This window comes from Callospermophilus lateralis, chromosome 4, assembly GCF_048772815.1.
Source record: "Callospermophilus lateralis isolate mCalLat2 chromosome 4, mCalLat2.hap1, whole genome shotgun sequence".
Lineage (NCBI taxonomy): Eukaryota > Metazoa > Chordata > Mammalia > Rodentia > Sciuridae > Callospermophilus > Callospermophilus lateralis.
The window spans coordinates 127,020,686-127,046,789 of record NC_135308.1 but is presented as its reverse complement, the minus strand read 5'-3'; the positions used below and the strand labels follow the sequence as shown (position 1 = coordinate 127,046,789).

Genomic DNA, 26,104 nt, shown 5'->3' with positions numbered 1-26,104 from the left:
GGAATTATATAATATGATTTATTTAAATTTTAAACATATATTACAGTAGCATATTTTGTTTACATAATTGATGTGAATGATAATGATTCCTAGCAATTTCAAGGAAGGTTTCTGTCCAGGAGATAGAGAAAGGGTACACCAGTGAGAAACCTGTAGCAATAACAGCAAAATGTTAGCGTCTGCTTAATCTGACAGTTATACTTCTAATATTTTTCTATAGGACTGAAATGCTTCATAATTTACATAAATGTTTTTTAAAAAAATTGCTAACAGACCCATAGATACTTTTTAAGAAACAGGATAGTTAGAATGGTATATGTGGGATAAAGAGAGGTATTTTATTTCCTAAAGTTGTATACTCATTTGTTGAAGAGGAATGATACATTAGGGTGGGACATATCAATGTCAAAGAAGAGAAAGATACCAAAAGGAGCAAAGTTCCAAAAAGAGAAATTAGACTGAGAAGAATTAAAAACATACATGGTAGGTATGTGTGCAGAATTGGGGATGAAAAGGTAAGGTCTTTAGAATCTGTGATATGAAGCACTAAATGTCCATGTAAGCAAATATGTAATAAAACTGAAGGAAAAAAATGGGCTAAGCTTTCAAAAAGCAAAAACAAAACACAGACAATTAAACAGGATGAACTACATGTGAAGTCCCATAAAACTACTCGATGACAGAAAACAACAAACAACAAAATAAATTAGGTTAAAGCAGTTAAACAGAACAAAGCCAGTCCTTATCTACCAACAAAGAAAAAACATATTTATAACTAGCATGAGAAGTTAGTGAAAATCAAAAGTTACTTAATGTCTAAATATCTGCTAACTAACATAAAACTGGTGTCCTGCTACCTATTAAATTACAAATGATATGAATGAAAGAAAAAGGTTATAAATTTTTAATGTTACATATATAATTAATAAAGAATAACCACAAACTTTCATTTCTAATATTCATTGAAAAGAATGTAATTTGTTTCATAAATTAAACACAGCTGGCACAAAGGTGCTTTGATCTTTGACTATAAATAACATTCAAGAATGAAAGGCAACATCAGCAGACTAAAGCCCTAGAAAAGTTGTTCATAAAAGCAATAAAAACTTGGCAAATATGGTCAAAATCAACTCTTTCAGTACTCTGGAAATTAACCAAAGGCTTTCAGCAACCCGGAAATGAAGAAAAATATTTAAAAGTAAAGGAAACCATGTCTAAAGAAATTTTCAAATATTTAAGCTTTACTTGGTCTACTTACTGATCTCAGACATCACTAAATCCTTTGTAACTGAAGAAGATATGCAAATGATCAGAAAGACTAGAAAAATCATATATACCCGAGGTAATTATCCATTAAGTATTAACTCTTATAGATGCAACAAACTTCAGACAACTCTAAAATGCTGAAGCACCTATGAAAAAATACATATGTTCTCTTCTATCATCAGGTGAAAATACCTGCTATATTCAACCTCCACATGATTTGCATTATAATAGTCTTTGATTTGTCATTTTCCTTGTCCTATTCTCAAAGTTTGATCTAATTTGGTATTTTGAAAATATTTTAGGTAACTATAGTATCTCTCTCAATATAAGTTAAATAAATAAATAAACATATGATTTTTACTACGTTTTATTTCTAATTTGTGTACCTGGCTAAGAAGGAGGGCAATATGGGATATGCACTAATGTTCTTCATTTATAATGCTTTTAACCAACTTTTTCCAATTCTCCATAATCAATCTTAATATTCTTTATGGCATAATAATAAACTTCTCTGAAGATTATCAAATACGAAAGCAAATAGACAAATTCAATAAATTGATGGGAAATAAACTAATATAATTAAGATACTGGAATTTTTCCAGCATAAGAGTTATTCAGATTCATATTTCACTCAAAATACGTCAAAGAAGAAAAAAACTACAACAACAAACTTACTGAGTAGCCTTGACTATGTCCCATGTGCTATAATCATCAATATGAGTTTTCCGTCCAAGAGGTTCACCATATCCATGGTTATAATGGCTTTGGGGTTTGATTTCCTGTTAAAGAGAAAATCATAGAAGCAAAAGATGAGAAAAAAAAAGGGTGTAAAAAATAATCGAAAATTTTTGCTTTGTGATGTTTGAAGAATCTTCATTGTTGAAATGATTAAGTTTTACTTTGTTCATTGTTCACATCCTCAAAATTTAAAAACTGTAAGACTAGGAATCAGTGATCAATCAGTAACTGAAATCCATTTTTAGTTCCATGGAACACTCTGACCTCTTCATGAAGTCAATCCTCATTCTTGGGAGCTTTTCTATTACTCTAACATAATCCCTAGCTCCAACACAGTGACCTATTCCCCAAATAAACTCTAAGGTCCCCAAAGGAAAGAACTTCTGTATTCTAATAGAAGAATATAAAAAATATTTTATTCTGTTATTCCCAGCTACTACTTTTCTCAAACACCTTCATGCTGAAGACTTACTATTCTACCACTAGGTAAATAAAGAACAATGGTACAGCTCTAATAGAATGTAAATCTGCTTAAATACAGTCATATGCCATATAACATTTCAGTCGACAGACCACATATGATGGTGATCCCATAAGAATATAATTTAACTGAAAATTTCCCATCACCTAGTATTTTTACTGTACCTTTTCTATACACATACTTGTGATTATATTACAACTACCTACTATATTCAACTCAGTAACATGCTATTTAGATTTGTAGACTAGGAGCAATAGGCTACCTCTTACAGCCCAGGTATGTAGTAACCTATCCATTCAGGACTGTGTAAGTACACTCTTTGAAGTCCACAGGATGATGAAATTACCTAACAACACATTTCTCAGAATGTGTCCTATTCGTTAAGAAAAGCATGATAGTATTTCTAAGCATATCCATATCCTTTAAATAACTTTTTGTATAAAAATTTAATTAACTAACAACACCAGGGTATGACAGTATTCAAATCTTATATGTTGCATGCAATTTTTACTTAAAATACGAAATTTGCTCTAATCAGCTTCCTCAAGATAATACAGCACTAAGACACAATTGTTTTTCTATGAAAACAGAAAAATTGAGAATGTCCAGTTCTAATATAGTTTGTTCAAATTGCAACATTTGACATGTTTAAAAATAAATAATAGGATAAATCCTAACAAAACATCTGGAAAGAACTTCTTTTTTTTTTTTTTTAAGAGAGACAGAGAAAATTTATTTTATTTCATTTTTTTATTTTTTTTAGTTTTTGGTGGACAAAACACCCTTTATGTGGTGCTGAGGATCGAACCCAGCGCCCACTGCATGCCAGGCAAGCGCGCTACCGCTTGAGCCACATCCTCAGCCCCTGGAAATAACTTCTTGTAACAAATTATATTCTCTTGTCTCTGATCATATACCACGTACCACTGATATGAAATAATACAAAATTAAGAGAATTTTACTAGATAAAGTCTAAGTAAGCCACAAATTAGACTACTAATCTGAAATTTCTAAAAATTGATATAGAATTATAAATACAAGTATTTTCACTAAGAATAGGGATTCTAAAAGTTTCACAAAAGCAAATTTAGCTTATATACAATCTTCCAACAAGTTAATGCTTACCTAGTTCTTTATGAAAATGTTTTAGCCAATATTAAAATACCACTAATAATTATATATCCATATAGCATAAGAATGGAAACAGATCTCATAATTAAACCAAATTTCACAATATATGCACGTTTACTAAATGATTTTTAAAGAAACTATTTTCAAATTCCATTAAAATTAGAACATGAACAGGTTAAGTATTATGAGTATATTCAACATTCTAAATAAGTGATAAAATATTTAAGACTTATCCATCATCTTTTTTAAAATTTCTGCATTTACTTTCTCCACTGAATTCCACTTTTCAACTTCTCTGTGTTCTATATAATCAGGGAAAAGATACTTCTCAGGCAAGTAACACTTCCTTATTTCTGGGTTCTCTTTTCTGATTCTATTCTCCTCTAAAGGAAAAATAATTTTTAAATCTCCAATTCTGACTTTTATAGGACTGTAAATCCCCTGAGACAGTAATAAACTGGTGATAGCTTTCAAGCAGAACAGAATAATGTATCCAACAAAATATAAGAAACTGCTATACATAAAGCTCAACAAAATACTTGAACCCAGAACTATGACAGGGTGAGGCAAATGCAAAGTTTCAGAGTACATAAAAAGTAGGTAATCAAGATAAAAAACTGAATGTTTTAAAAATGAAAACCAATGCCAAGAAAAAAAAATCCACGATGAACTCAAACATCAACCTTTTAAATATAGACCTTCAGAATCACAGATTTTTTTCTTTCACATCAGACTCTATTATCTCTCAAATCAGTACTACAAATATACAAAACATTGTGTCTAGCCCTCAAGAACTTTGCAATGCAGAATGCAAGGATTATGAGCAAGAGTCTCCCAATAAGTTAAAACACAGAAATAGACAACACAATGTCAAAAAAATATAACTTCTCAAAGCATTCTAACTTGAAAATCCGCTAAGAGTCTCCCAATAAGTTAAAACACAGAAATAGACAACACAATGTCAAAAAAATATAACTTCTCAAAGCATTCTAACTTGAAAATCCGCTAAGACCAGCTGCTATTCTTTGTTACTAGGAACAAATATGTTGCTTGTACATGTAAATAATGAACAACCATAAAATAAATTTATTTTTGAGGATTACTATTTAAAGGCTTTCATTTTCATTCCTAGAGAACTCACTTACTCAAGATGATTAAACTGTATTATCAGTTTCTCTACCAGCCATTTTGTCATAATCAATATTACCAAATGTGATCTTGCAAATGTTACTGGAAATCAGTCTTTTTCCTCAGTAATACTTTAAAATTAACCAATACCAAAATTTGTTTTGCCCTATCTATTAGGTTGTTTTTACTTTTCAGTAAAAGATAACTGATTTTTTTTTTTAAGGATGTTTTTCAACTTAACCCTTGAGCAGTAGAAGAAAGGTGTCTAAGTAAATCTCAACCTTCTTTTTTACCAAATTTTGCAATATGGAACTTATCTTTCTCATTTCCTACAGACTCAATATTGGTTTATCTCTAATACCTCTAATGTGACAAAGGACAACACACTCCATGAAGATAACTGTAATTACTACTAGACTTAACTGTAATTTTAAAACTTTAAAATTAATTTTTTTCAGAAGAGAGGATTTTGCTATATTGCCTAGCATGGCCTTGAACTCCTAGGCTCAAGTGATCCTCCTGCCTTAGCCATCACTGTCACTGCCCCACCAAGCTACTGGAATTATAGATTTTTACCAAAATCCCTAGTTCATAAAATTGTTTTTTAATGTGCTCACATTGTTGGCTGACCAACAAGTATAAACAGATAGAAAGTTGCATTTATTTATTCCCTTCCTAAACAAAGTACTTTGTTATTTATGTGCTTTTAGAGTCTGTTTTTTTTTAAAAAATTTTAAATTAAACTTAGCAGTTTATTTGCACAAAGAACAATTCAAAAATTGGGCAGTACTAACAATCATAAGAGGTTCTTAAGCTTTACATCATGAGTTGAGGGCTTTTAAAAGTTCAACTCTGAAGCAAAATATATTACTTGGTTGGCTACAATTAATCATTGGTCCTATTTGGGTATAAATGTGGTGAAAAAGTTCCAAGTTAGAAGTTAGTTGGTGGTTTCTGATTGGTAAAGTCTGTTAGATGTTGACAAGCAATTTTACATTAGAAAGAGTTGAAATTTTCTTTTCTTTTTTTGTTTTGTTAAATTAGGTTTTGGTTTGCTTATGTAGGAACCTAAGGTGCTGCAGGAGCTATCTGCAGGAGCCTAATGACCTCACAATTAAATCTTTTTTAGTTTTAGGCTTTAGAAAATATTTTTTTCAATTAAAAAAAGGTTCAGTTGCTTTTCAAAACTATTCAGACATTTCTGGATTGGAAGTCCTCCAAGTCCCTTCTAAGACTAACATATAACAACTTAATATATTGATATAAATAATAACTAATTGGAAAATTCTAAATGTATCTAGTTGTCAAAGGTTTTCGCAGCCCTGGCATTGGCAGCTATTTGAGACAATTCAGAATAAGAGAGATTACCTTCAGATCTGCCACTGAACAAGCAGAGAGGAACGAGAAGATTTGAGATAGGTATAACTGCTATATATACTACTACAAGAGAAATCAACATAATATAACCTAACTCAAACTTATACAGCAAGTACAGGTAAATGCTGGCTCATGTATAAAGACAATAGATACCAGAATTTGTAATTATTCATATTCCTTCTTGGGATATAGTCTCCCTTATTCCATAGGGATACAATCCAAGAAGTGGATACGTAAAATCAGAACAGTACTGAACCCTATACATACTAAGTCTTTTCCTATACATATAAATTATATATATATATGTGTGTGTGTGTGTGTGTGTGTGTGTGTGTGTGTGTATAGTGATATATATTTAATATAATATTTCCTATACATACAAATTTAATGTCTTTTCCATCATAACTAAGCACTTATCACACTGTGGCTATTGCAGACTGAGGTGCAACAGCAAAACTAGCACCAATTTCTTTTTCCTTCTTCACAACTTCACACAGGAGATTTGTTCTTATTGTAGGTCTTAGCAACCTCAGCATCTTTTTTCTGTCCATATTAAGTCAAAAAATTTTATCTTTTCACTTAAAGGAAGCACATTTTTACTTCTCTTTGGCATATCCAAATTGCCAACAGTACTACTCTTTTGTTTTGAGGCCATTATTAAGTAAAGTAGGGTTGATTTGAACACAAACACTTTGATACCTGAGACAAACAGTTGATCTGGTATAGGAGATAGCAACTAAGTAACCAAAGGTCAGGTAGTATATATAGTGTGAGTACAGTAGACAAAAAAGATGATTCAGTCCCAGGCAGGATGACACTGAATGTTGTGATTTCATCGTACTACTCAGAATGGCACACAATTTAAATATATGAATTGTTTACTTCTGGAAGACAAATGGTAATTCAAACAGGGCAAAATATGATGGCACATAGATTCATGAATAGATGCTGAAATTATCAAATAATTAAATAAATGCATTCTCAAACCAAAAGAAAAAGGGGTGGGGGGGAACCAATCCAACACAACTCTAGGCACATAGTTAACCACAAGACATATGTAATCTGCCTGCTTTGGTACACAGTTCACAAATGTATTAGCATATCAAAAGGGCTTAACCACGCGTTTGTGAAGTACTGTCACTGTACAAATGACTGATGCCAGGTGTCATCAAGAAACTAAATGAGTTTAATTATTATAAAACATGTCTGACAAGAAGACAGAGAAGAAAAGAGAATTCTATGGGTACTTGATTCACTTCTAAGTCCTATTTAATATTGATGAACCAAATGATGTGTCCTTAGGACAGAATGAAACAAATAGCACACAGATGGAGTTCACTGGGGGGAGGAGACCAGAACTTTGATTCTTTATTCTTTTATTGTGAAATAAAGGCATACTGTCACAAAGAAACACACACAAAAAAAAAATTTTGGCAAAGAAGGAAAACTTGAGGTAGTATACTGAATTCTCAATATGCCATATGAATTTTTAAAGGGAAATATTGTTTACAATGAGAAGACAGCATAAACAAAACATAAAACCAAGAGAAAGGTGAATGGCAAAGAAACCATTTGCCGCTACATTATAAACTTTCTTTTAAAATGTAATTAATTAACAGTGCCAGCAGATGGCACTACTCTCAAGGCAGAATCCTTTATTAAAAGAACTTAATGCACCATCTTAAGGGAAGACTGGACAAAAATAATTTGGTTGAGAATATTTTAATGGAAAGATTTCAAACCAATTTTTTCAGTCAATCACAAGTTCTTTATATAATATGTATTCGACTGTGTTCCCACTGTTGGTTCTAATAAGTAAAATGACTCCAACTTGCAGCAACGATCTTCTTCACGTACCACCAATGTCTCAATCCAAAATATCAAATTAACCTTCTTGCTTCCAACAAGAAAGTTTGACATGATATAACAATACAGGAATTTTTTAACTAGAAAAATGTTCATCAACCTCTAACTTCTTTAAAAACTGGTTTCAGCCTACCATGTGCAAGTCCCTGAGTTCAACGCCTGTCACAAAACAAAAAACTGGTTTTCCGCTTCATTTCCTTCTAGTATTAGTCCATATGTATGCATGTTCTTGTAACAATACATGTAAATTTGGCAAGCTTGAATGTTCATCAAATGTCTGCGGAAGAAAATTTTCACCTTAAACTTGCAAATTTCTTTCAACATTGCTATACAATCTTTATTTGCCCAAATGGTTCATGTAGTCTGTAATCATAGTACTCACATTTTATGTTTTTCTGCTTTACATGTCCTCATACTATTATATATAGTTTTTTTAAGTATAGTATTTAGCCATTGCTTATATTGATACACTGAAATGCAGTGATATTATTAACTACTTATAATCACTGAACATTTAGGTCATTCTTACATGTCCTAAATAAACTCAAATGTTAAAATTCTTAAGCATTCCTCTTCTGCGTCTTTTAACATTCTATTCACCTTAATCTAAAGCTGTGACAAGACAGAAACTATCATAATCTCTTGTATACCCCCGTGCTTAGGGCAGAGGCTGGCACAGTATTGGTACCCTTATGAAATAAATACTTCCTTTAATTCATTAACATTTCTTCTTTCCAACTAGTGTAAACTTCCTGGAGAAGGTATGAATACTTTCAGGGCTTAGACAAACCATAAATTGTTTTGAAAAGAATATTTGTAATCCCAACAGTAATATTTAACAATATTTAACTCACTTGCACTGAATGCTATTCTTATATTCTCTCCCATTTAGAGTAATATTTGAAATTTCAAACTTAAATACTTTCCTATTCTATTTCATCTATTAACAATTTTCTGTTGTTATCCTTAGGCCATTTTATTCTACTTGAGTTCTAAAATTCGTTTTAACAATTTGAATTATACCCTTATTTATAAACAAGATTAGATATTAACTATTTCCATACTGATATAGACTTCTATCCCATTTTCAGAGTAGCTGATTTATGACTTCAATGTATTTCAGAGATTATGAGTGAGTATATGTATGGGTGTGTGTGTCCCAACCAGGGAATAATTCCAGGGATGCTTAACTACTGAGCCATATCCCTGGCCCTTTTATTTTACTGAGATAGGGTCTCACTAAGTTACTGAGGCTGGCTTTGAACTTGGTATCCTCCTGCCTCAGCCTCCCCGAGCCTCTGGGATTACAGGCGTGCACCACTGCTCCCAGCAGATTATATTCCTTTATAATCACATAAATAAATTTTTCTTCAGGTTTTTTTTTGGGGTCTTGATTTTTATACTGAAAACTACTGTAATCATCAGTGTTTTTCATCAAATATTTCCAGTTTCCTCCTAAGCACATAGTAGGACTGTAAATTTTTTGCCCCTTGAAAAATGGAGTATATGTGAGATTAGCTTTGTTTTTAACCAATGACAGATAAGTAAAAGCAACATGTTTCTCCTCTCTCTTTCTGTCATGGAGACTGACAATCTTTGACAGTATGATCATTCCAGGTCCCAGAGTAGCCACTATATAACCTACAATGTATATGTAGCATGAACCACCAACATTTAAGCCACTAAAATTTTAGGGTTGCTACTGAAGCAAAAAGTAGCTACCTTATCCTAACATAAGTTTTTAAATTTTTTTTTTAGTTGTAGATGGACACAATACCTTTATTTTATTTACCCCTTTTTATGTGGTGCTGAGAATTGAACCCATATGTGCTAGGCAAGCACTCTACCACCAAGCCACATCTCCAGCCCCTAACATAATTTTAAGAGTTACTTATTTTGTTAAGTAGAATGCAAACATATCTCCATATATCATTTTCATTGGATTTTGGAGCTGGTTATAACTTGTATAAGGTTTGACTACTACTGTTAATAGATTTCTTATATCTGGTCACAATATTAAAATACAACCTCTGATTTTAGATTATCTCTTTGAATAGTCTAAGAAAAATCAAACCTCCTGTCCATAAGTGTTGTTGTTTTCCATTTCCATGGTCTATGGCACTGGCAAAAAAAAGATCAAATTAAATGTTGGGGGGAAAATAAGAATATATTTCCTCCCAATTTTAATAGGTAATGTCTTTAGCATTTCTCTGTTATATACTGAAGGATATAGACAATAAGTCAAAAGAAACTTACACTCCTATTCCCCTACCTGTCCTCTCATCCCTACCAGGACCTGGCCCTACCCCATACCTTCAAAAGGGCCTGCCAAACTGACTAACTCCTCCAATGACCTGACTAGGCTATAAAACTCAGATCCTAGTGGTGGCACGCCACACCCGCCAGATGTGTCCCTCCTGTGCTAAATAAAATATCACTGATCCAGGAGGTTGGCCTCCATTTTTATTTTTCTCTTTGTTTTCCCTTCCATGTGCTTTCATTTGGTTCTCTGAACAGCAAACTAAATGCTTTGGGGTTCTTTTTACCCCTCCGCTTTCAAAGGAACCTCAAGTTTTCTCTCTCTCTCCATGAGACCTCAGGATCAGATGCCACTTTCTGCCATTTTGTTCCCGCATACCACAGGGGCCTTCTCATTCCTGGGAAAGGTCACCAGTGCACCTGGTGAGGTGAGGTTTGTGTTGGGTAGAGCGCTTGTCTGCATTCAGGTCACTGTCTCTCATGGAGGTCTGCACAGGATGGTCCCACTTCCCTAGTCCCTCACCCCACCTTCCAGGAAGCCCCAGTTGTCGCTATAGCATGGGGGGGGGGTGCTCCCATAGTCACCACTGGCGCCAGTGCCAGCTTCCAGGAGGAAGCACAGGGGAGGGGTCGCACCCTAGGGATGTGTGCCCAGAGGCTACCTATGGGGAGCCACAAGTTCTCCACCATTTTGCATCAAAAAAGGTGGATTAGATTCCCCTTAACCCAAGTGTTGGGAATGTCTGCCCTGACTTGATTCAGTTTCTTTTCTGTGGGAGAAATTTGGTGGGTAGGACAGAGGAAGGCTTGAAATAACTGAAGCCATCTGGCCAGAGCCACCCCCCAATACTGCTTGAAGCTCTCATGTCCTGAATCTGATCCACATTCCTGATAACTCTGGCAATTTATTTTGTATTAATCTCATTCCAATACTCTCATCATTTTGTTTCTCTCAGGAGTACCCACCCCACAGATGACTTCACAATTTTACAGTGCCCCCCCCCCCCCCCCCCCGGCTTTTGCCATGGACTCCTGACTGACCTGGGGTTCTTAAAGGGAAAACTGCTTCCCCATCGGCAGGTAATAAATGATTAGGGGCTAATTCGGGAGAACATGTTAATATCTTCGGACACTTCCCCCTCCTCCACCCATTATTAAGAGAACCTGCCTCCCTAGAAGGAGCCCTTAATGAATGAATGGCTCTTGGGTGGAATGGTTCCTGCCCTTGGATCACTCCACCTTTAGCCCATCTTTTATCACTAATTATATAAGGATGGGGGACGACAGAACATGCTGAATGCTGAACTCACATGTTTTCTCTTCCAAGAAGCAATTTACCTGCAGCCCTGCCTGGCTTCTCAGGACAACATATGTCCCTTTCTTAGCAAATTACCTGTTCACTGAAGGAAAAATACAGGCCCCAAAACATTACAATGTTGATAAGAAGAACTCAGTTTCCCTAAAGGAGGAATCCTTTTTTTTTTTTTTAGATTTTTTTTTGTAGTTGTAGATAGACAGAATACTTTTATTTTATTTGTTTATTTTTATGTAGTGCTGAGGATCGAATCCAGTGCCTTATGCATGCTAGGCAAGCACTCTGCTGCTGAGCTACAGCCCCAGCCCATGAAGGAGGAATCTTTTATGACCAGATCCTCATCTGGCAGGAAAAAGACCAAAACTACCCCTCATCTGTCCTAGTTCAGGAATCCATATTATTTATTTTCTCTAGTGGAGATATCATCCAGAGTACTAGGAGTCTTGCCTCCTACTTCAAATTGAGGAGCACAATACAAAATCATGGTTTGTGAATAATATGAAAAAAAAAATTTAAGGGTACAACTTGCTGGCACATATCCTCCTTTAAATTAAAATAGTTATCAAGAAGTTAGTTAGTAACCTCTATTTTGAGTGAAGCCCCCCACCCTCAGCCAGAGGTCATGGAAGGAAAGACAGAAACTGCTGACCCCTAGAGGATCCAGGATCGGGGAGCTGTCCCCTAGCCAAAGAAACAGTTTTCTCAGCACAGGCCCCCATATTTCTGCTCTTTTTGTTGTTGTTGTTCAGAGGAAAACCTCACCCTCAAAAGTAATAAATAGAAGGTTATTTCAATTACGGCTATGTTATTTTTTCTTTCTTCTAGGACTCATTTTTTATTTTTTTAATTCTATATTTTTTACCTCACTTTATAGTGAATTCACATTTGATCCTGCATACCTAAATTAATATATTTTTCTAATCAGTCCTTTATTATAGAGGTTTTCACACTTTTTGTTCAGAGGCCAAATTTTTCAAGGGTTAGCTCTCAATCCAATAGAGGCTTTACTGAATGAACATCTGTAGCATTACAGTGGAGATGTGCCTACAAACAACTGCAGGATCTCCATTTCCTGTCTTGTATATGCACACTTGTGTACTGTTTTGTTTACATATGTGCTTGTGTTCATACATAATGTACATGGTATCAAAATTGACATAGATAAATGAGTGCTCATAAATGGATCTGTGATTTAAAAAGTTCCATTTAAATTAGGTAAACAAATGAGAATAAAATGTTGATGTCTATAAAATATCTAAGTATATACCCATTGTTTCTAGGATTTTTCTTCAACAAGGAAGAAATGGTTAATGCTGTTCAATACACTCATCTGAGAAAAGGATTAATCATAAATGTATTTGTTAGAGATATCTGATTAATTTACAAAGTTACCCTTCCCCAACAATCACAATAAATCGCTGATGAGACCTGGGAAGTGACCATTGAGTGTCCACCACCGCCATGGTTATCTCTGGGTGGGGGCACATCCAGAGATCACCCTTGCAGCTATGGCTGAATCCCCAAATTGACAGTGTTCACCCTCCCTACAGTGAGAGACCCTTCACACCCTCTAAGTCCACTTTGGCTCCCAGCTGCCAGTACACGACCCATAACTGACCCCAACTCTGGGCTAGGTTTTCACAGCTTTATGGTGCAAGGGTTTATATCTAACCCTTTATTAGTGCTGAAGGCATTCTCTTTCAAACCCCGTCCCCTCACTCTTGCCACCCTCTTCCCAATCCCCCCCTCCATAACACCCTGCAGACCTCTGGTTCAGAGACCTCTTTGTCATTTTGTTCCTACATCCAACACAGCCCTTCCCATTATCCAGAGAGGTAAGACTTCTATTCAGTCTCCAGTAGATAGGTACCCTTCCCTGAAACCTCACCCTTTGACACACTGGGACCCCGGGGGTCCCCCCACCATTGAGAATGGAGTGAAGACATTCTCTCATTCTCTGGTAGAACCATTCAGTATAGTGTTGGGAAGATTCTGGAGGATGCTCTAATCTCAAACTATTTGACATTCTAGTCAAACCTCTCCAATATGAGAATTTCCCAGTCCAATCCAAGGGACTTCTCTTTGGGTTGTCTCATTAGCAATTTTAAGGCCCTTTACTCCCAAACTGACCTCAAAGTCAAATGCCTCTTAGGCTCAGCACTCAGATTTGGCCACAATATAAATTAAACTATTTGCACCAATGACCCAGGTACAGGACCTCTGATCAAGAAATTCTCCAAATTTTTAAAAATTATCTATTACAGAATGGCAAGTGATCTGAGATAACTTATCTCCAGACCTTCTTTATCCACAGCTCAAGCCCTCATTATGTTAGCCCTGCCCTTTTTTACAATTAATCCTCATAGATTCACAGATGTTTTCCTCATTCACAGCTATAGAAACAGCGAATAAACCCCCTCCTTACAGATCCAGGGGGTCCCACAGCTTGCTTGTTGGGCCCCATCCCCAAAGTCCCACAGGCTCCCCATCAAAGCCCCACTGATCCTCCTTCTCAAACCCCAAACTCCCATTTCCCATCTCCTTTGCTATCCCCTCCCCAAACATGACTTTAAAACTCTCCCAGCAAAACACCTGTCCCCCTTTGGGAGGTAGCAAGGACTGAAGGGATAGTGTGGGTACATGTCCCTTTCTCCATGGGAGATATGTCCCAAATAGAGGACAGATCAGGCTCATTTTCTGAAAAACCTAAGTAAAGGAAGGAGTTCACCCCATCTGACTCAGGCTTACCACCTTACCTGGGCAGATGTGTACTACAATATTAACTTCCATCCGTGACTCCTGATGAACATTTCTGTATTCAGCAAGTACCTAGAGAACATGCTGACCTCCTAATGGTCAAAAACCTCTTATCTATCCTGCAGCAGAGGCTCCTGCCATTCCTACAGCTGAACCTGATTGGACATATAAGCCTCAAGATGCTGGAGTTACTAGACTCCAGCACAGGATTACTTGTCTCCTGTCTCATGAAGGCATGGCAAAAAATTCTCATACCCAGGTTAACTGAGATAAAGTAAAAAGAAATTACCCAGGGACCTGATGAAAACCCCACCTTCTTATTGGCCTGACTTACTGAGGCTGTTACCAAATATACCAACCTAGGCCTTAATAGTACTGGTGGCATTCTCTCTCCATTTTAACTTTATCAATGGGTCAGCACCTGATATCTGTAAAAAACTAGACAGAAAAGGGCCCCAAGACTCCCCAGTAGCAGCTTCTAGACACTGCTTTCAAAGTTTTTAATAATACGGAAGATGAGGCCAAAAAGGAGAGATACAAACAGCTTAAACTAAATACCACCTGGCCTCAGCAAGAGCCCTAAAAAATTCCCTACTCTTAGCCCCAATGGACCCTCTAATACACCTCCCGAACCCTGCTTCTGATGTGTGCAGACTGGACATTGGGCAAAAGTCTGCCCTAACCTGTAGCCCCTGAGGCTATTTCATTTGTGGTTGACACTGGGGCGAGCCTTCTCAGTGGCATGGACCCACTCTTAATGGCAGATACCCCAATTATGGGAGTCTCAGGGACCCCTACATATACACTAGAGACACGTCCCCTTTTTTGTACATTTGGATCCCTCTCATTATCCCATTCTTTAATAGTTGTGCCAAGCTGCCACATCCCCCTACTGGGTCAGACTCTCCTCCACAAATTAAAGGCCTCCACTATCATTACCCCCTTCAAAGTCCACTACCATATTTTTAATACTTTCTGGCCCAGACCTGGTCCCTGCTTCCCCTAAGCCTCCAGATTGTCCTTTGTTTGGTGGGGTTAATCCACAGTCTGGGATACTTCTCAATCTAAAATAGTTAAACACCATTCCCTTGTTCATACCAACTAAAAGATCCCACTCGCTATGTTATCCTTCCCCAATATCCTTTAACTCCCTTAGTCCTCAAAGGTTTAAAGCCTATCATCTCCCATGTGTTACAAGTCCATCTCCTCATATCAACCCACTCTTCTTACAAGTCCCCCATCCTCAGTGTAAAGAAATCCAATGGCTAATTCTGGCTAGTACAAGACCTCAGGAAAATCAATGAGGCAGTTGTTCCCACATATCCTATAAGTAGGGGCTATCTTGGAAGTCTTGTGGGAAATCCCTACACTCTTATATTCCAGCCTCCACCACACATTTCTCAGTGTTAGACCTGAAAGATAGTTTTTTTACTATTCCCCTTCATCCTGCCTCACACCCATTTTTTTGCCTTTACTGGACTGACCCAGATACTAATTACTCACCTGGACCGTTTTCCCACAAGATTTCCAAGATAGCCCCCACTATTTTGGTCAGGCTCTCCAACATGACCTGGTCACACTAAATCTATCCCCTAGACATCTCATACAGTTAATAGATGATCTCCTAGAACATTCCACACATCACACTACCACCCTCAACTCCTTGGCCTCATGCAGGTATTGGGTTTCTCAATTTAAGGCCCAGCTCTGCTCACCTCAGGTACAATAATTAGGCATCCTACTAATCCCCACATCCCATACCATACCAAGAGAGACTCCAAGCCTTAAATGATATTCCCCTGCCCTCCACAAAAAGTGACATACTTTCCCTCCTAGGTCTTTTTAAACTATTTTCACATCTGAATACCAAAATTCTCCCTCATAGCCAAACCTTTCTACAAGGTCTCCAAGGGGAATTTTCCATCTCCTCGTTTTCCTCTACCATTTCTACTCTACAGAATGCTCTTCTCATATCCTCAACTCTTTATTTACTAAAGCCTAATAAACCTTTTTTTTTTCCTGTCATTTCACTCAGAACTCAGACAAGCCTTGGGAGTTCTTTACCAGAAGTCAGGGGGAAACAATTAGACTTAGGTTATCAAGGCTGGCCCCAATGCCTCAAGGTTTCAACAACAGCAGCCCTCCTGATCCCTGAGGCCAGAAAATTTACATTATATCAACCCATCACTGTTCTTACTGTACATACATTCTCTCCCAGATCTTCTCAGTCCTCATTCATTTTTCTCCTTTCCCCCAACCAGAGTCCAATTACTGCTTGCACTACTCATGGATCCCGTAACTATCTTCCAGCAAGACACTCCCCCTCCCATTAAACCCTGCCACTCTTCTCCCAACAAAAAACCCCTCTGCCCCTGTGATTTCTCATTCTTGTCCTGACACCCTTGATTTCTTAATGAACCCCTTTTCACATATAATTGAAGCTGCTGACTCTCTTGCCCAAAATTCCTAATGTCACTTTCTCAGATGATCATCTATTTTTTCTTAACAATACTCAGAGACAAATTAATTATCATATTTACTCTCCCTTCACCTTTCTCCTCCTCAAACACTAGATCTCATTTGGGATCTCTGGCTTCAAGAGACATTCACTGACCTGACCCCCACCCAAATTTCTTTCTTCTCCATGTTTTCTACATATCATATTTAACAGCCACACCAGACCTGAAACAACAGAAGCAAGAACTGGCTGATTCCTGGTGATCCTCCTGGTTATTCTCCCTTTTATTCCCCTTAATATTTAGCCTTTTCATAATAGCTTTTCTTCCTTGTATTCTTAACTTTATGCAGAAACAGCTTCTTAGTAAGGTGACCCAGTTAGTCCAAACCGGCTCCCAGGAACATCTCAAAGCCAATCTCCTCCATTCACAATCTGAGTTCCTGAAACCACAATAAGCATTACAATTTTTTTTTTTTTAATTTATGAGTCACCTACACATGTAACACACCACACATACATGCACACCACAACAACTGCCTGTGGTTACCCTGAAGCTCCTTCCACATACACCCCTCTTCTGCTCCAACCACCAGAATCCCTTTGTCCTCTCCCAGAATTCTGAAAGGGGGTTCCCCTACTTTGCCCCTTTACAGCAGGAAGCATCCAGAAAAGATATTGATGCCCCAATTCAATATTCCCCTTTCACATTCTGGAATGAAGGATATGAACAATAAACCCCAAAGGAATTTATATGCCTGTTTTCCTACCTGCCTTCCCACCCTGCCCTAAATGATCCCACCACCAAAACTTTTCCCATGACCTGGCCCTGCTCCCTGCCAATGCCATTTTGCCCCTGAAGATGTGCCCCTCTGGACTGAATAAAACATTGCTGGTCCATAGGTCTGCCTCCATTTTTATTTTTATTTTTGTATTACCTTCCATGTGCTTTCATGTACAAAGCTATTAAACAATCCTTATCCAAACATATTTCAGAGAATGAATAACATTGTATTTGGACAGAAATGTCCTTTGGAGCACTACACCCTTGCATTTTGGAATATATTCAATTTTTTACTTCAGTTGACAGTTACTCTCAATTTTATCCTCCCTAGGATTCTGAATAGAATCTTTCTAATGCATAATCTAGTTAGACTGATAATCTTGTGGAAATCACCTTCTCTCCCTCTTGTTCGCTTCTTCTACCACAGGCCAATTGCTCTTACCAGCAGCCCAAACTTAAGTCCTGAACTCACTTCCTATAAGACTCTAAAAGTCTGGCAAGACACAGATTCTCAAAAATTTGGAAGAAATATCTTTTAAGCACTATAAAATATTTTTGTTTAAGTTTATGAGTCACCTACACATGTAAATTATTTAATTATCAAAATGTAATTTGAATGGTAAGGAAACTGAAAATCCTGAAGTCTGTTTTGAACAATTTCTTAGATGAAATGCAAAAATTTCATCTTCAATGAGAATAAACAAAGGCATTTAGGTATCCAGTTGACCATTTAGGTATCTCTAAGCAATAGAGATCAATAAAGGAGTTTTGAAGTCAGAAATCCTCAGGAAATCACAGAAGGGAAGAGTAAACAGAGCAGGATTTACTTAAGCAAGAAGAGACAGAACTCCCAACATGTGGGAGGGGGCCTGATAGCAGAAAAACCCATTTTGGTGTGCCAGCCTAGGAGTTTAAGTATGGTTCTAGGTAGAGCAAGGAGCAAAATATATGTTAAAAAGGCATTAAAAAGTATCAAGGCTATTGTCTTCCTTTACCTCTGGGTTCACCTTTCTTCCTAAAACTTCCATCTTCCTAAAACTTCCCCCCCCTTCCGTTTTCCACCTCTGGGTCAAAGGAGTTGACTGGAGGTGTTCCCACAGGTGAGCCTCAAGGCCTTTTACACTTGAAATAGGCCTTGATGGTGCTCATTAATATGTCTACAGGTTAGCCTCCAGGTGTGGTTTCTGTGTCTGAATAAAACTGATCATTGACATTCAAAACCAGAACCTCCAGCAAGCTACACAAGAACTCTACCACTAAGCTAAATCCAGAAACCATTGTCTGTTTTATTTGTTTCTTTTTTGGTACCTGGGATTGAACCCAGGGAGCTCAACAATTTAGCCACATACATCACCAGAACTTTGTAAAAAAAAATGCTATTTAGAGACAGACTCTAAATTGCTTGTGGCCCCACTAACTTGCTATGGCTGGCTTTGAACTCATATATCTTCTGCCTCAATCCAGACTGATGAGGCATGCACCACTGCGCCTGGTCCTTGTAACCATTTATTAAAAGGCATGTCTATGTGAGATGGGGTAAAGGAGAGATAGTCAGCGTGTGATGGAGGAACCAGACCTGATTATAAAATGAAATTATAAGAACACTATGATGAAGAATCAATGCCTAGAAGGGGTTAAACCACCACCCTCAGGCTTCTCTTCAGGGAACCTAATTAACCATTGGTACCTATCTACTGGATTGTAAATGGCTTTCTCTAGGAGTCTCCCTCTCTTAAAATGTAAGCATGCAAGGCCAGAAATTCAACAGGTATGGCTGAAGAAATTTTACTTATACTTTGAAATTTTCTGAATTCTGCAGGAAAGTAGCTACATCATTTAATTGATATGCAAATTAAATGCTATCTAAACTATAACCTCCTAGGCTTAGTTCTTAAAAATATAGTTCTTAGGGAAATAAACTCAAGTCATCTAGAGTCTCTGCTGCCTGTGGTGAAGGCCACTTAGTGATAACACTAGCAAGTGTTTTACTGACTTTGTTCTACACTGTGAATTACTTATCATAAATTCTCTGTGCAGGGCCAAGAATTCAAACCCACCAATGTTGTAATGGTTAAGAAATGATGTCAAATTTCCTTAAAAGCTCATGCAACCTCAGCTTGGAGCCCAGAACTTTTAGAGCACTAGGTCATCTGTGTCCAATGGCCTAAACAAACCTGAGCACACCCAACTGGAGGAGTGGTTTTCCATAACAAGCCTAGATAATAAATGATTGTGTGGAGGGAGCCATTCTAGTTCAAAGAAAGGAAATAAAATGCTAACACCTCCAGAGCACTTCCCCTATCTCAAGGATATTGACACCGTCAGGGAATAGCTTCTTCCAACACAAGGTGCAGTAAATAAGTGTCCCATGAAGCTCTTTTCCTGCCTATTGGTCACACAGGCAAGAAGGAGGGGGGAGACAGTGAGAGGAAAGGAAACCTAAGATCTATCAAACCCCCACTCCCATGGATCCCAGTTCTAGGTCCCCTTCTCTCCAGGAGTCTACTATTTCTGTTCTATCCCTTAAAGAAAACTTACTTTCCATGCTTGCCTTAGCACTTCTTGGGTGTTTAACCTTCAACACAGTGTGTGTGTGTGGTGGGGGGTGGGGGGTGTACACAAGGATGGGGAGGAGGACTCAATCCTGATTTTCAAGCCTGGTATTAGATAGGAACTCTGTAGGGATGGGGGTCATCACCAAGGTTAAGCTCCTCTGTACCTCACATCTTTCTGACTCTTTCTTTCTGGAAGACAATAACCGGCACCTGTCGGCTAATTCTACAAGACTTGGATGTGGGTTTTCACTGATTCACTGGTTACTGATTGCTCCCTAATTCCATTCTTGTACTTTCCTTGTAAACTTTATAATTGTTCTGTTAGTGCCTTACAGAAGTACAACATCCACTCTAACAACCTGAATTAATTTGAGATAATAGGCCATCACCCATAGTACAGAACATAACACTAACTTCCAGTAGTAATACTGACCCCAATTAAATGGAAGAGATAAATAACTGTTATAGACATTAAGTTAACACCCAATACTCCAACTTTTAAGACTGGTGAAACTGACTTGCTAAATGTTTAAAATTAAAACTTGGAGACTAAAGTAAGTAAAAGGGACAAGAAGAAAATAGCCAATATTTGGTTATTGTCCTCTGAGATCAGCTCAAATCAGGAAATGAGGGGACTTCTCTAACAGCTTTGCAATCTGGGCCACAAGACCTCCAGATAAGGGGGAATCAATGAGATACTGGAGAGCAAAACATCAACCAGTGCACATGCTACAGAGGAGGGTTACTAGAGAGGAAACATCCCTGATGCTTTCAAAGAAAGCCCCAAGTGGTCAGTAAGACCCTGACCTATACTGGAAGATGGCACTAGAGAAGCTAAGTTCCTAAAAGTGATCCCCTAAGGAAACTCAGCTGTCTCCTAATAATAGAAACAAGGTCAATTTGACTACCATGGTCTTAAATACCTGGCAAGAAAGTTATAACCAAAGCAGAGCCATACCTGGGCATTTAAAAGGAAAAACAATAATTCTTTTAATGTAACTTAAGATGTACACTGTGTCAGCCCCACCAAAAGTAAGACTGGAGGCTATGAAAGGATTCTTAGACAGGAGTGCCTAATAACTATCAAAAGAGACTGTCAAGAGTTAAAAGCTTTTTTTTTTTTTTTTAAGAGAGAGAGAGAGAATTTTTTTAATATTTCTTTTTTAGTTTTCGGTTGACACAACATCTTTATTTTATTTTTATGTGGTGCTGAGGATCGAACCCAGCGCTCCGCGCATGCCAGGTGAGCACACTATCGCTTGAGCCACATCCCCAGCCCCCAAAAGCTTTTAAAATCAATTTAATACCTACAAATCTTCCTAACCTCCTACATAGGCAGACTTGATCTGTATTTGCTAGTACAATTATCTAGCCCTAAGAGACTGAAATAAAGGGATGGCTGTGATATTATAAAAACTAAGTGTTGTGTTTACATTCCTGATAACTCTGGCAATGTAACTAATATCCTTAAAAATTTACATTCCCAAATAGAGGCCATGTCATAGGAACAACTTCTTAGCTCTTGCACCTTATGATGAGGTCTGGTCTCTATCATCATCATGATATTCACTGACAATTTCCAGATGCTACAGCATTTATTTTGTATTAATATCATTCTAGTACCCATGACTTGTTTCTCTCAGAGAAGCACTCATCTCCCAGATAATTTTACAAGCTGTTTTTTCCAAACCAAACTTTTACCACAGACCCCTCAACCAACCAAAAATATCCCTAAAAAGGAAACCCAAACTGCTTGCCTTACCTCGCCCCCTCTCAGCCTGAAGCAGCCAGAGTTAAGGCCCATTTCCCCTTACAGCAGTAAGGGTTCCCTTAATTAGAGAGGGGGAATGAGACAGGAGCAAAGGACAGATAGTCAGCATAGATAATAAATTATTGGGTTGGAAAGATGGGGCTAATTAAATGGAGTTAGTTACAACAATACCTTTGTATGTATGTATGTATGTATGTATGTATGTATGTATGTATTTTAATGTGGTGCTAAGGATCGAACCCAGGGCCTCAAACATGCCAGGTCCTCAAACATGTTAGGTGAATGCTCTACAGATGAGCCACAAACCCAGCCCCTTGAGCAAACTTTTAAAAACCCTTCAATTTACAATTCAAATGTCACCATAGCCTTCCTTGTTTACCTCAAGCAGTTAACTGCCCTATTATCTGTTCTCCCTCTGCTATGCAAACAAATCATTATAATTAATTTATCACTGCCATGAAATAAACTGTCACAAATTTAGTGGCTTAAAGCAACACAATTTATTATCTTATTGTTCTGAAGGTCAGAAATCCAAAATCATTATCACTGAGCTAAAGTCAGGATAATCTTCCCATCTTGAGATCCTTAACCATCTATTTCTTGAGATTCCTTAACTTCTCTGTATTCTTTTTCCTTACAAGGTAACATTTATATGTTCCAGGTACAAGAACCTACCTTGGGGGGAGGGGGGCCACGGTGGATGGATGGAATTATTCTGCCTACCAAAGGATAAGAATATGTGTAGAGAAGTGACAAGAAACAAAGTCCAAGTTACAACCTTCAGAATATCACGGGACAAGTACAACTACTGTCTGTTTAGTGGGACATTTTGAGAGTTCTGAAATTCACCCTATGCGTACTAACAAAAGACCCTCTCCTTAACTAAGTTCCTGTGTGCCCTCATCTTAACTAGAACTCCACCTCAACCTTTGTTAGGCCTTCACAGCTCAATTTTAGCAAGAATCATGCTAAGCATCCTGTTTAGAAAGAATCCCCTATCCTGGTTAACTCTTCAAAGAATTGCCCTCACATTAAATTCTCTTTCTCTTGGACAGTCCAGAGGTGATGGAGTTCTAGGCCAATCATGACCACTTTCCAGAAAGTTTGAGACCTCTGTTTACAATGCAAGGAACCTTTGTCAACTAGTGTTCCTAGCTTTGGGCCCCAGGAAAAAAGTTGAGATGACAGGGTATTCATTTAATAACCTCATATACACAAATGTGGTGGCTAATGCTTTCTCATCTAGTATTTTTCTTTTAACATTGTTTTTGAGATTTATCTATACTGACACACATTGCTCTAATTTATTCAATGCATTGACTAAATAGTATTTCACTGCATGAATAAACCACATACATTCTCTTACCGAGACAATTAGATAGCTTATACTTTATACTACTGTTAAGTCATAATACAATGAATAATCTTACACAAATTTCATCTATTAACAGTTTCTCTAAGCTGGGTGTGCTGACACACACCTGTAATCCTGGCAACTTGGGAGGCTGAGGCAGAAGGACTCCAAGTTTGAGGCCAGCCTCAGCAACTTAGGGAGGCCCTAAGCAACTTAGCAAGGTCTTTAAATAAAAAGAGCTGAAGATGTAACTACCTGGAAAGCATCCCTGGATTAAATCCCCAGTATAAAAAAGAAAAAAGGTTTCTTTAAGAGGGCACCTATTAGAATTTATGAATAAATTTTATGACTAAAAAGACTGAGTATCTCCAGCTTTACTATCATTAAACTGCTTTCCAATGTAGTAGAATTAATTTAGACTCTTTACCAGCAATACAAGTTTTCCTTGGGCTGGGGCTGGGGCTCAGTGGTACAGCGCTTGCTCACATGGGTGAGGCACTGGGTTTCATCCTCAGCACCACATAAAAACAAATAAATAAATAAATATATTGTGTCCATCTACAACTAAAAAAATATTTTTTTAAATATGAATTTTTCTTTCACTGTATTTAGATTTATCTGGCTTCTTAACTTGGGGAGATATCATATTTATCTTGTTTTGATTTGTATTCCTCTGCAGCAAAGTGAAGAAAGTTGACCAAGGAGAGACCAACTATATCAATACTGCTGAAAGTCAGAAAAGAATGAGGACTGCAAGATGACCACTAGATTAAGCAATAAAGAAGTCACAATACTTCGAGAAGGCAGGGGTATATGTCAGATTGGAGATCATTTAGGAAAGGGTGGGTGGAAAGAAGTAAAGACAATTCTGACAACTCTTTGGGGGAATTCTGTTACAAATAAGAGCAGAGATATGAGGCAGCAGCTAGAAGGGAAATGGGATCAAAGAGAAAATATGGTATTAGTTTTGTTTGAAGGACAGGAGAAATGCCGAACAAGAGAAGAGAAATGCCAGAGGGAACATGAGGGACAGAAAATTAGTGCAACCAAACATCTACAGTGCCTTTGTGCTTAAAAACTACAAAAATACTGAGGAAAGGATTTCAAGATCTAAATAAACAGATATATCATATTTATGAACTGGAAGACTAAACATGGCAAAGATGTCAATTCTCACCCAAACAAGGAAAATGTAATTTCTTTCAAAATTCTAACAAGACTTTTTTTTTTTTTTTGGTAGATACAGACAAGGACATTCTAAAATTTATATAGGAATACAAAAAGATAAACAGCTAAAATCTTGAAAAAGATGAATAAAGGAGGAAGAAATAGTCTACTCAATTTTAACACCTACTATGTAGCTACAGTAATCAATACTGTGTAGTACTGACTGAAGGACAGACATATATCAATGAAACAGAACACAAAACCCAGAAATAAAAACACACAAATATGCTCAACTGAGTTTTTACCACAATGTAAAAGCAATTCAATGGAGGAAATGGTGCTGAAGCATTGGACATTCATTGGCCAAAAAATAAAAAAGAAAAGAAAAGAAAGAAAGAAAGAATTTAATCCCACTCTAATTTTTACACTTCATACAAGTTAACTCAAAATTAATTATAAACTTAAATGTTAAAAATAAAATCCTCCCAGGAGCTGGAGTGCTTGCCTCGCATGCACAAGGCCCTGGGTTCAATCCCCAGCACCACCACCAAAAAAATAATAATAATAATAAAATAAAGATAAAATCATCCCAGGAGTGGTGGCTCATGCCTGTAATCCCAGTGGCTTGGGAGGCTGAGGCAGGAGAATCAGGAGTTCAAAGCCAGCCTCAGCAATTGTGAGGTGCTAAGCAACTCAGTGAGACCCTGTCTCTAAAATACAAAATAGGGCTGTGGATGTGGCTCAGTGGTCAAGTGCTCCTGAGTTCAATCCCCAGCCCCCCCAAAACTAAATAAATAAAATTATAAGGCTGAATATGGTGGTGCATGTCTGTAACCCCAGCAGCTCAGGAGGCTGAGGAAGGAGTATCAGGAGTTCACAGCCTCAGCAATTTAGCAAGGCCTTAAGCAACTTAGTGAGACCTTGTCTCAAAATAAAATATAAAAAGGGGGATGTGGCTCAGTGATTAAGTGTCCCTGGGTTCAATCCCTAATACCGAAAAATAAAATTATAAACTTAAAGAAAAAAAAAAAAAAACAGAAGAAAATCTCTCTAATCTAAGGCCAGCCCAGGAGATCTCAGATTTGACAAAAAAAAAAAAAAAAAAAGCACAATCCATAAACAGAAAAAAATGTATAAGCTACATCAACAAATCAACAATTTTGCTCTGATTCCAGGCATGGTAGCACACACCTATAATTCGAGTGGCGCAGGAGGCTGAGGCAGGAGGATCACAAGTTCAAAGCCAGCCTCAGCAACTTAGCAAGACCCTAAGCAACTCAGCGAATTCCTGCCTCTCAATTTTAAAAAAAGGCTGGGAATAGGGCTCAGTGGTTAAGAGTCCCTCAATTCAATCTTTAGTACCAAAAAACAATTTTTCTTTTGCTCTAAGACACTGTTAGTTATAAAGACCAAAAATATTTAAATAATGCAAATTAAACAGATATAATTGCAAACCACAACAAAAGAATAGTACCTAAAGAACGTGCATTTTAAAAAAAACTTGTCAAAACTCAACAGTAAAATAATCAACTAGCAAATAAGCAAAAGAGCCTCTTATGGGTTGAACTGTATACTCCAACATTCATATATTTACCAACGCTAACCCCCCAAAACCTCAAAGATGACTACATTTTGAGGTAAAGTCTTAAAAGAGGCAAATAAATTAAAATGAGGTCATTAATGTAGCCCTAATCCAACCT

The 26,104-nt window shown here is 37.2% G+C and overlaps 1 protein-coding gene across 2 annotated transcripts in view; it reads right to left on the bottom strand.

Moving 5' to 3' along the window:
* The window catches only part of Zdhhc17 (zDHHC palmitoyltransferase 17), a 94,739-nt gene that overhangs the window by 59,198 nt on the left and 9,437 nt on the right, over positions 1-26,104 (bottom strand). For both annotated transcript variants that reach the window (XM_076854897.1, XM_076854896.1), the window contains one exon: positions 1,942-2,045. In XM_076854897.1, coding sequence (XP_076711012.1) covers positions 1,942-2,045 — 104 coding nt within the window. The remainder of the gene's footprint in view (positions 1-1,941; positions 2,046-26,104) is intronic.